General features: G+C 45.1%; 1 protein-coding gene across 1 annotated transcript in view; it reads right to left on the bottom strand.

The window, feature by feature from the left end:
* Positions 1 to 4,619: 4,619 nt before the first annotated feature.
* LOC102694794 (D-glucuronyl C5-epimerase) overlaps positions 4,620 to 11,790 on the bottom strand; it is a 61,639-nt gene continuing 54,468 nt past the window's right edge. Inside the window, exon 5 of the mRNA XM_006628752.3 lies at positions 4,620 to 11,557. Coding sequence (XP_006628815.2) covers positions 10,533 to 11,557 — 1,025 coding nt within the window. The 3' untranslated portion in view covers positions 4,620 to 10,532. The remainder of the gene's footprint in view (positions 11,558 to 11,790) is intronic.

Below are 11,790 nucleotides of genomic sequence, written 5' to 3'. Positions count from 1 at the left end.
CGAATCACATCACCTCCCGGACAGCAGCCGCGAACGACAGGCCTCTGCCAAAGCAATACGTTTTCAATCATATTCAGACAAATGTGTGCATGCGTTTGTAATTCAACAGAACGGGACAGTATTGGGGGGTGAATAATTTTCCAAGGACCTGCACGTAACAGGTTCCACAGATATGGTCTGACCATGAAATGAGTCATTCTTACAGCTGAGCAGGAATTATCCAAGTTTTTTAGAGCTAAATTCAAAGTCAGTGCAAAGAGTACCAAGTAAATTGTCACAGGCTGGCTGGATCTGCAGCCTGAGCCTTTGGACACAGTAAGAGCACCTTGACATTTCAGGGAGTACTGCACTTTGGTCTAGTTTAGGTTGACTACCTGATGATGAAACAGCTGTGACACTGCATCACTGAACTGCAACCATGAATTATTTTAAAAACCACAGAAGAGGACAGGAACTTCCAGAATCAAACTGCAGAGACAGCAGTCCGTGCTTGTCTGAAGAGAGGGGGGGCTGCATGTGGTGTTTGCTGGGGAAGTAGTGTTTTTCTATAGCACAAAGACGCTTGGAGGAGGAAAATGGTATTTCAGACCATCGTCTTCTGGGGGATTATACTTCCTTTACCTGCGTGTAGAAGAAGGATCACTCACAGCCCATTGGCAGAGTCTGTAGGTGGGAACGCACAGTCAGAAGGCAAAGCTGGATTAGTGTACAGCCAGTGGGTGCCACTAGAGAAAAGACAGAACTGTTAGAAACATGGAACATCAGTCATGCTGGCTAAGAAATGGCACACTTCAGTTGAACATCTCATGGACAAGCTGAGACAACCCATTTAAAATCCTGATCTGGTCCCGTCCCTCTGCAGCAACCAGGTACATTGGGTCGATGTCCCTTGAGACATCCTTGCAAGAGGAGCACAGACACTGGCCTGCTAAGGCAATCACCTGTCCCCTGCTAGTAATACAAGCAATGGAACGTGCAGCATTGGCAGAGCGCACAGAGGGGGCTATGATTGTACTAGAGCAACAGTCTGGAGGTGCCACACATCATGTAGAAGGAGTGTCAGGGAGTTTGTCTCAGGGTGATTCATGCTTCATCTGAGTAGAAAGGCACAAAGATGCCATTGCAAGTGAAAGCCACTAGATGGCAGTGTAACGTAAGAGACCACAGTACTCATTGACACAGACCACTCCAGGTTTCCCAAGAGAATAATGAGACAGCAGGGGAGCAAGGGCATTAGGGATAGGTGTCATCCTGATCTCCCAGCTGTTCTAGGACATATCTACACAGAAAGGCTGTATATTCTTTGAAAGCCTATCTACTATCAACTCGCAGATAATGGAGAGAGAGGTATTATAGAGAAGGTTTAAAAATAGCACACCTGAAACTGAGAAAGTTAACATATCTCATGTTCTGAAAGTTAAAAAATGAAAGCTTAAAATTAACGTATGTCTTATTTCCAATAACTGCACATTAACACACATGTGGCATAAACTGAGCAGAATTCCTCAAAATTCCCTTTCTGTGATCTCATATGTAGTTTTTTGATTGAGATGCAAAACATTAAAATGTATTTTTTTTTTAACTGGGAGGTAACTTTTAAATCTATTGCTCATTAGGGCTTCTAGTACTCTTCTCTCAGTAATGTATGAATCAGATTTTAAAGAGCCCTGTCATCCTGGGATTTGTCCTTCAGATGACTTTGACAGCTCTGTGTTGAGCTCAGTGTAGCTTTCTGCAGCCTTGGGGATATTCTGACCTCACACAGGCCAGCGCATCTGGGCTCTGCAGGAAACTCCCTTGTATCAGTTTAATGTGAGACTTTCTGCTACAAATCACTAGTCTTTCTCTGCACTGTCCTTCAGACTTTTCACAATTCTTTAGGTTTTGCCATTGCTACACAAGGACAGTATGGCCATCACTTCCTAAGTGATGAATAAAACCTCATACTGTACATACACTGTATCTCAGCGCCATTACTGAGGCTAGTTGTAGGGTCATAGACTAATTAAGTTTCACATACTGACAGAATTCCTTTTCTCCATCTTTCTACAGGGACCAGAAAATGGGAAGGTTGAAGACCTGGTTGATCCACATCGTTATATATCTGCTTTCACAATGATCAAGAGTAGGCATCATGCAGAGGGGAGGCCCTGGGTTCAGCCTCAGACCTGGGGTGCCATCTACATGGAGTTTGTTTGTTCTCCCTGTGTTTGCATGGGTTTCCTCCAGGTGCTCCTGTATCCTCCCACGGTACTAAAATACAAAAACAAAGTGGTAGGTTAATTGGTGTCTGTGTGCCCTGTGATGGACTGGCATCCTGCCCATGGTGTACTGTACCTTTTGTCTGTTGCTTGCTGGGATTGACTCTAACTTTCCTGCTGGAGCCTATCCGACCCTGGATAGGAAGAAGGGGTTAGGAAATTAATGGATGGATTATTGAGGAGGATGAACAGGCTATGGTACAAATCAGATCAAAGTCTCAGGGCCTCGTTGTCTTTGTTTTGCTTTGCAGGGTGTGGCAGGATCTTGGTGTGTGAAAGACGGGCACGGGCTACACAGCACTGGAGCGAACGCAGTCTGACCCGTTGTTACCGGGCATTTCGGCCGCTCACGCCTGCTCGGGGTGGGCACAGGTCACACCCCTGGCAGCTGGGAAATGCCTGTCTGCCACTGGGAACCCCTGGCACAGCTGCCCATGTCACAGCACTCGCTCAGATACAGCAGCTGTAAACACGGCAACAGGCATCAAGTTTTCATGGTGTTGACTGGAACTGGCACAGTTTTAAGCCCCCTCCCCTCGCGACTAAACATAAATTGTTAATAATTGTCTCAGGATGAACCGCAATACTAAGTGTAGCCCTCCCAGCGGCTCTGATCAGAGGAAGCAACAACTACAAAGCACAGGTCCAGCACCTGCAGGACAGACTCTTAAGCTGCCCTGCCCAGGCATGAGTGGCGACTGTACGTGGGAGTCTGCTCTGTCACACACAGGGATCATATGCATGTGACAACACCAAACATGGCAACTCAGACTGACTGCTAGGAAAATGTTTTCTGAAATTGCAATGAAGGACTATGCAGTGAGGAGAGATTGAGGTAAGGATAAATCAGAGTATTATGACATACAGTGTGGCTCTTGCCTCTCTTCGACATGAAGCCTGGCACAATGCAGCCACTGAGCTGTGCAAACAGCCTGCAGCTCCCACCTGCGCCCGACTGCGGCATCTCTGGAGGAAATCCTTCCCCCCGATGCATAGCTTGTCAACTGCACGTCTTTGCCAGGTTCATTCACAGGCAGGTTGACCAGCGCGGGTGCATCTGGTTTCGCTGCGGTTTCCTCACCCTGGCGGCTCTCTTGAAACAGATCTGAGCAAACCACGGAAGACAGTCTTTGAAGGGGGGAAAACAACACCTTTCTCCTCTGGTTTTATGAATGGTGTCATCTTCCCCACAAACAACAGTGTGCCAACAGTATGTGGATTATTTACACTTAACCACAACCATGAAGAAAGTAAGTAAGAGGCATACAGAGAGACAAGAGAGTCAGAGCAAACATTCCTCCTTGATGTAGGCAGAGAAATTAAAGGAGCAAGGCCAGCATCTGGTCTGTATAAGGGCAGGCGGCAGGGGTGCTGCAATGGTGGACGGAGAATGTAACTGTATACATTCCACAAACCCAGACCTTCTGCCGACAGATGACTAGAGAGGAGCTGTTTTACACTAATGGCTTCAAATACAGCCGCTTCTATTTGATCATTGATTCGTTTTGAAACTCTTTTCCACAGATACACTTGCGTTTTGTGAGCAGCTGATGGGTTTTTTGGTGTTCAATTCTAAAATGAGCGAGGTCTTGGGATGTTTTCTTAAAACTCTGGTGCCTCACGTGTTGATTAAAGACAAACTGTGCCACTATGTTGCCGAACCCGATCCCCCTGGATCCTTCCAGAAGCAGCTGAATGATACAGGGATCAATAAGGCCCTGGCAACTAAAAAGCAAGGGGGGCTGATTGGCCTTCTCACCTTTGTACCACTTCTTACATGCAGACATCCTGGGAAAAGAGTCTGCTGTATTGATCCTTCGCCCATGTTCCTGCAGTCTTTTCACAAGAAGGGTCCAGTTCAATGGTGTAGAGCACACGCAGGAGGTAATCAGATCACACAAGTCTATAGATCAGCTCTCCTGTCTGCTGCAGTGTCTGATGCCAGAGTCTTTCCTGCCCCACAAATTCCTGTAATGCTATCAGAGCGATCATAATGGAAAAGAATAGGAGCCTGAGAAAATGGTAAAGTAAAAAAAAAAACGGAATTCAGATTCCTTGGTGCCTACATGTCTAATTATGGGAGAGCAGATACACTAGCAGGAAGAGAGTAATTTTATTAGAGGGCAGTGGATGGGAAAAGCCAGCATTGTTAAGTGTTTAAATGTCGGGAGATTGCACCAGACAGGTAATGTGGCACCAATACGTTTGTTGCACCAATTCAATATTTTTCCTGTCCTTCTGATGAAGTGGTTTAGCAATAGACGATCAAGCTCTAAAGGTGTGAGATAAAAGTGTCAGGTGAACTGCTGCATCCCAAGGCCCTGTGATGAAAAATCACAAAACTTCATAGAAGACGACTTAAGAAAAATGCCTTTATTTTACAACTTTAAAAAGCAATTTTTAAGCACAAAGATTGACTTTTTATATATAAACACTCTGCATAAAAAAATGGTAGCATGTGCACATTGTGCTTGAATTGCAAAGTCTGTACAACCTCCCAGGACGCCCTTTAGCGACAGGTAATCCAGTAAACATTTTATTGCATATGTCACATGTGACTAGAGATCCACATGTAAATTTACAGGATACTGGGGAAAAAATGATTACACCGTGAAACAAGAATAGCAGCTTTCATGGGAAGGTCTTGCACATTGTCCAGAACAACAACAAAAAAAGAAATGTTATCTACTATTGTGCTTTTGTGCTCTGTGTTTGTTCACTAGAACAAGTAGCTTCCTCTCAGTGAATGCTTTTCATAATTTAAAACAACTTGAAACAACTCATAAAAAAACAATATCCTGTTGTTTTACAGTCTATTACAATTTGAAAGGACCAATGAAACCATTGACTACTTGTTCAGTTGCACACGTCCCAGTTAAACTGCAGTGTTTTAAGAAAAACCTTTTTTCTTCCATGAATGAAATCCTCAGACTTTTGTTATATAAGCTAATCTTCAAAAAAGGCAGTTTTTTTCCCATTTTTTTGGAACAGTGTGGGTACACTCAGATAGACAACTAAAACTCATACTATTCGAATTATAACATAACCACTCCTTCAGTCTGTGAAAAGTGAGGCTTCTAAGAAAGCCAACCAAACTCACTGAAAGTTCATACTGAGTGCTTTAAAAGTCAGTGTGTGTATTGAGCAATGAAAATGTATATAAGCAACTCAGGTTTTGAAGACTTTGGTATGAACAAGCATGTAAACTCTACAAAAACAAGGGGGCGCATTCTAAATGATCCCAAGTCTAATTTTACAATATGCATTGATTTAGTGCATGTGGCCATATTGATGGAACACATTGCTACAGGAAAATGCACAGTGTTACTCCAGGGCTGCCTCCCAGCAGGCCACCTAATCAATTTCAGCTCAGTCACAGCCCTACAAATGATTCTAGTTAGTTTTCTTTAATACACATACTAAAGACAAGCTTAATGTCAAGTGAGCCTTCAAAGAAAGGCCCTCATAGAGGCTCAAGCCTGTACCCTGACCACTGCAGGTGGCAAAGATAAGGGATTCATAATTGGAAAGATCACTCCTCTCCATCGTGTAACAGAACCCCGAGAGACTCGCAGGACATACTACGTACTAAACCTATCCCCTCCCTACTTGATTCAGAACGCACTGTCGACACACCCCACACTGGAGCCCAAGGATCCCCAGAGCACCTGCACTTGTAGAGGTCAGGACAAAAAAAAACAATGCAATTGACCAGAGAAGTGTGTAGCCCTGCCTACAAGCAAAAGCACAGTTGTTGTGCCCAGCCAGGCAGACTGGGTAGTACAGGTTGTGGAGCAAGGAACTGCTGGTGGCATTCCTGCAAAACCAAGGAAAAGCCTGGTTTGGAGGGCACTCGTGATGGCAGAAATGTGCTGTAGCTGGCAATCCTCTCCCCAGCTGAAGTTTTAATATTTATAAACTTGAGAAGCTGTCAAAATAAGCCTCAAACAGGGGCTGTTTTCAGAGAAGACCTACCAGCCACTTTCCAGACATTCACAATGACCTCCTTCTCCCCTGACTCATGACATTTTAAACACTTGCCTCCTTCACTCTCAAGTTACTCCCCTGAAATAAAGATTGACACCCTGACGTTACCCCCTTGTCTTCTATTTCAATTGGTGGCACACAACGCTGCCATGTTTGTCTGGTGTCCTTCCTGTTGTCTGTTGTAGTCTCTACAATGAGGTGATGATGGGTTCATGCTCGCAGTGGTTTCAGGGAGGTGACCCCTACCATCTCTGGGAAAGATCAAGCTGGACACTCCAAATATTTGCCATGAATACAGATTATATTCAACTCAATTTTCCAATTGACTAAATTTATATATGTGCCCCCCAAAAAAAGAATGGCAAGATTTATGAGGAATCATGCACTACTCGATCAGTATGTGTTCAAACTAGACAGTTTCTGAGGTCACAAAGTAGGAAGCCCAGTGTTTAAGGTTTAAATGGTCAGTTTCCATCTTTGCAATGCATAGAAAGTTTATATTGTTTGAAAGCATGTTTATGTGAAAGGCAGTAACTGCTAGCCCTCATTTAAAGTGTTTGCCAAATGAAAAGGCAATTTTATGGGAACATCCAGAATACAAAATAATGAACTGCTGTTGTGAAGAGATACATTATAGTAGTGCCAGCTCCCTAATTTGATACAAGACAGTGTAAACTGAGTTAATGCTTTTAATGTATTAGTGTTAACAGGCAGGGGTCATGCTAAAGATCTCATTCTAATATTTTCTGATTAAACACCTGGATTATTTGATTATCATAAGTTTAAAGAGCTGTCACATGTATCGGTTTACCCTCAGAGATGCCACCAAATGACATTTTCCTAGAAAAAAAATAGGGCCTTGTCTAAGGGGAAGCAAAATCTGAATGTACATATGTGTATGAAATTAAACTTAAATACATTTTCCCAAATTGCAACCCATGGAAAATATGAAGTGACTTAGCAGTTACCCTGTAGATCCCCTATTTGTGCTGATACACTGCTTGTTTCCTACATGGTTTTCAAGAATAAATCCACGCAAAGGCTTCCTCTAATTCACTACCCAGTGTGCAACAATGCGGTCTGACAGGACTCTAACCAAAAGTGCTTATACAAGCAAAGTAAAATTCCTGTTACTTGTCCCTGACTGAAAGATATTTCAAGCCTATTAGATAAATGAATTAGCGGTGGCTCAAGAAATGACTCCTCTTTCATGTATCTGTCAATAAAGAGCTCAGGGATGAAACAGGAGGTTAGCCCACAAACAGTTGATGGAAACAGACTGTGTATATAGATGCAGTTGTAAACTGTTTGCATGTGTCTCACACAATTTACACATCTAAGACCTGGTGGCTGCTCTGAATAAGGGACTGATGTTTACTTTGTGCTCATATAAAAACATCACTTCCCTACCAACTTCTCATTCCCATGCATACAATGTGTCAGTTTATAGTAAGGTTACTGTTGCAACATACTGGCTAGATATTTCTAAAGAGAAGGTAAGATAATCCCTGTTATGTAAAGCAAAACAGCAAGCTTGGATGCTGTAGAATATGACACCTAACAAAACACAGGAACAAACTAAAAGAAAAAACCTACTGCCTTTAGAACCTCCGGCCCTGCTGACAAGACAAGAAATCTAATCACCATATAGAGGTGTGCATCCATTTAAAGGGTGCCAGTGCAGGTGTCTCAGGCTTCGCTGTAGTGAAGTGCTGCAATGCGTGAAGGAAACATTCTGAAATGACAGATAAGAGCCATTTACACCAGTTACATTACTGCTGTTACGCTCTGCACACAGACATATGACTGGATGTAAATCTACAGATCTTTTAATAACAGCACAAGAACACTGAATGAGTACGTTGTGCAATTGGTATAGTCAGAAAGATGTGCAGGAAACTATCCATTTAAGCAAGACATCTTGCAGCATTCAAGCATAATGATGACTATTACACTCAAACGGCAAAGTACAAACTGAAAACTGTATTTCAGGTGCTGCCCGAGAGGCTCGGCCTGTACAAGTGCTCTCTCGAGTGGAGGCTGGGCTCTGTGGTCACGGGTTTGAGCCTGCGTCATGTCACCAGCCAACTGTGACTGGGGTTCCCCAAGAGGTGGCGCACTATTGGCCGATGGTGCGCCAACTTGTGGTAGAGTGGGGATAGTGGGCGAGGGCTCTCTCAGCTCCCGATATAGCGCCTCCTGTGGCCTCCCGGCATGTCTGTGAGAGAGTCTTCTCTCTTCCAATAGGCGCTGAACCTCTGGTAAGAGCCTGCGATGCTTGTGAACTGTTAAAAGACACGTGGGCAGGCCAGAGGACCTATACTTCCTCACCCTCTTGTGTGTAATAGCGAGGTTGCTTGAAAGCCGAGACATGAAAATCAGGTGAGTATTATAAAAAATAATTTGCGATTCTATACAAGAAAAACCAGCTCAGCTATCTGAAATTTGTCATTTGACAATTTTTTTCTCTTTATACTGAAAAAGCCTTTTGTAGAATGGAAACATGCTGTAGGATGGCCTAAAGGGCTAGACATAGGCTTCTGCAGACCCTCCCCATCTGAAGTCGCCAAACTAATCCAGTGGTGCCATACAGAATCACAGTCAACAACAGAATCAATCCATTTCAGTCAGGGTAAGCTAAGCAACACCCTGACCCCACCGAAGGAAAGCCCTCAAGACCACGTCTGTAATGAATAAATGAATAAACATTCAGATCTGCAGCACAGCAACAAAGTAGCGTGCGTCACCTCTAGAACCACCAACAAGCAATCAAGCGTGAAACTGTACCAGTTATCACTGCACAACCCAAAATACTGTACCGTAACTCACCTAAACAATTAAAAATGTCCATATGGCATTTTCAATGTGTCGCATTCCTAATTATTCCTAAAACAGCATTGGACTCAGGAACAGATGCTATAGGAAAAGAAGGGCTTGAGCACTGGTGTACTAACTCTGAAGGGGTCTGGCAGGATAATGATTTAAAACCAGATAGTCCAATTCAGAGCTCAGCTTCAAAATGAAACCAGGGAGCCTGGGGCTGGAGTGACACTATCCCAAACACAATGGAGAGTGAAGGATTAGAGCTGGATCAAGCCAAGAACACCCTAGAACTGCCTCTTTCTCACACACTCATCACAAGCAGCACCTGGCCCGAGGACAGCACAGGAATGGAAGTGCATAAGGCAGGTTTTGCATAGGCAATGCAAAAATCAAATGAGCTTTGTCTTCAAGTGTGCATCCAACGTGCAGCTGCAAAAAAATATGTTGGTCTCAGATGCTGTTTGCGAGCTTACTGTATGCATGAACAATACATTAACTTGTGACACCACCTGGAATGAGGGATCCAATTACTCTGAGAGAAAATTACATGTTAATTGTGCTGCAAAAACTGTGTATGAAGTTAAGAGGTAAAAGATCACCAACAAAATTCCAATACAACTTCCCCTGATCGTAGCCTAGAACTGCATCAGGAAAGCTGTAAATAATGGTAAAAATATCTGTAAGGCAAGATTAATACAACAGTATTTTTAAGCATACAGTAAAGCACAGGCAGAAGATCAAAGTATTGTGAAATGAACTGTATGTTGCCATCTCAAAGGGAATTCACACCACAGGTTTACTCCTCAGCTTCAGATTTCTTTGGGTGCATTTTTAAAGCACTGGTATGAAACATTTCTATGTTCTCGAATTCCAGAAGCATAAATAGTGAGCGGCATTTACAGTGTTAAGGACCCACCACAAACCCCTCTAAAGAACTGAAAATAAACTCCACAAGACAAACAAGAAGTGTAGAATACTGAAAGAAACTTGGTCAGGCAAGACGAGACCAGACATCTGTCGGCTTCAGTGCACAGCTGACGAATCATCTGCAAAGCGACTCAAGTTTTTTTTTACAATATTCTACAAAATTTCCACATTTGGAGACGAGAAAGACAATCTACCTCCCTCAACACACTTGCACGCACCCTGATACCATGTGTGCAGTTAATTAGTTACCTGTGCTCACGAGCCAGTCAGATCAACTGCAATCTCAAAAATAACATTATAGCAAGAGCAAATGGAGCTACATGCTTCTTGGGGCAGGTAACTAAACCTAACTGCAACCTTGACCAATACGCATGTTCACACACTCACATCCGCACACCACCCCCTACCTCAACACAAACAAAAACACACAGGAGGTCCTTATCTACCAAGGTGAGCAGGCGAAACAGGGAGTTTTGCCCACAGCGGAAGACCGGACCCATTGTCTTGCTCTGGACTTGGTTTTGGTGGAAAGCTCTAGTTGTGCTTTGCCCTCCCGCCTTTCAGGTAGCTCTTCCAGCGCTTGACAAAGTCCCTGAAGATGGGGGCGCTGTCGATGGACGCCAGCAGCTGCAGCTGGTTGATGTGCGTGGTGTGGTAGTCCCAGCGTGCCAGGTTGGGCGCGGAGCCCAGCATGAAGTGGCGGAGGTCATAGATGGAGCCCGAGCCCGTGTCGTACAGGGGCAGCATGGCTTTGAGAGAGTCCATGCCGCGGCTGAACAGCACCCCCGCTTCCCGGCCCAGCTTGTCCCCCGCGGTCTCGGCCAGGTCGTACAGCCCTATCAGGGAGTAGATGAAGCCGTTGAGCACAAACGAGCTGGGAGTGGTCGGGTACTCCTCATACCAGTCATGCTTGCTCATGAACACGGCCTTGACGCCGTGCTGCTCCGAGGGCAGCTTGTAAGGGCCCGTGGCACGCAGGGCGGCGTTGAGGTATGTGGGGTCCTTGGTGAGCAGGTAGGCCCGCACCAGAGTGGACATGGCCTGGCCCTGCGCCATGGCGGAGTACCAGCCCGGCTCCAGCGAGCGGAAGCCCTCGCCCAGCTTGCGCGTCACCATGATGGGCCAGCCCCCGCGCTCGTCCTGGTTGCGCAGCAGCCACTCGCTGGCGGCGAAGAAGGCGGCCATGTGGGCCGTGGTGGAGATGGTGACGTTGTCGATGAAGCCCCTGCCCCGCAGCACGATCCGCACTACCCGCTTGGGCAGGATCTTGGTCTGCTTCACGGCCTTGGTGTTGGAGAGGCCCACGCCCTTGCGCAGGTCGGTCAGGAGGTCGCGGGTGAGCGTGCTCCAGGTAGTCCTGGCGCCCACGCCGTAGGTGATGTCCCGATCCCGGAAGGCGATGAGCTGCGCTCTGGTCACGTAGTGGATCACGAACGGCTGGCTCTTCTCCGTCGTCTCCAGCACCACCGACACGCTGCCGTTGCTCAGGAATTTCAGGTCGAAGGAGATGATGAAATCTTTCGTGTTGCCCAGAGGAAGCGAAACTCCTTCTGAATTTTCTGAAAAAGTGAGGGACAGCATCGTACATTAATGGACAGCGGCTAACTTGATTTTCAGACGCATGTTATTCGTTTTACTTCACAATTCCATGGCCATCCCTGCTGTCTGAATCATACAATTCATCCCTTGAAAAAATCTGGGGTTAAGTACAGGACCAGAAATTAAAATGACCATAGACAGAGTCACTTGGAAATGAGAAAGTAAAAAGTTTTTTTCCTTGCTTTAAAGTGCT

The sequence above is a fragment of the Lepisosteus oculatus genome, chromosome 5 (genome assembly GCF_040954835.1).
Source record: "Lepisosteus oculatus isolate fLepOcu1 chromosome 5, fLepOcu1.hap2, whole genome shotgun sequence".
Classification (NCBI taxonomy): domain Eukaryota; kingdom Metazoa; phylum Chordata; class Actinopteri; order Semionotiformes; family Lepisosteidae; genus Lepisosteus; species Lepisosteus oculatus.
This window is presented reverse-complemented; position numbering and strand designations above follow the sequence as displayed.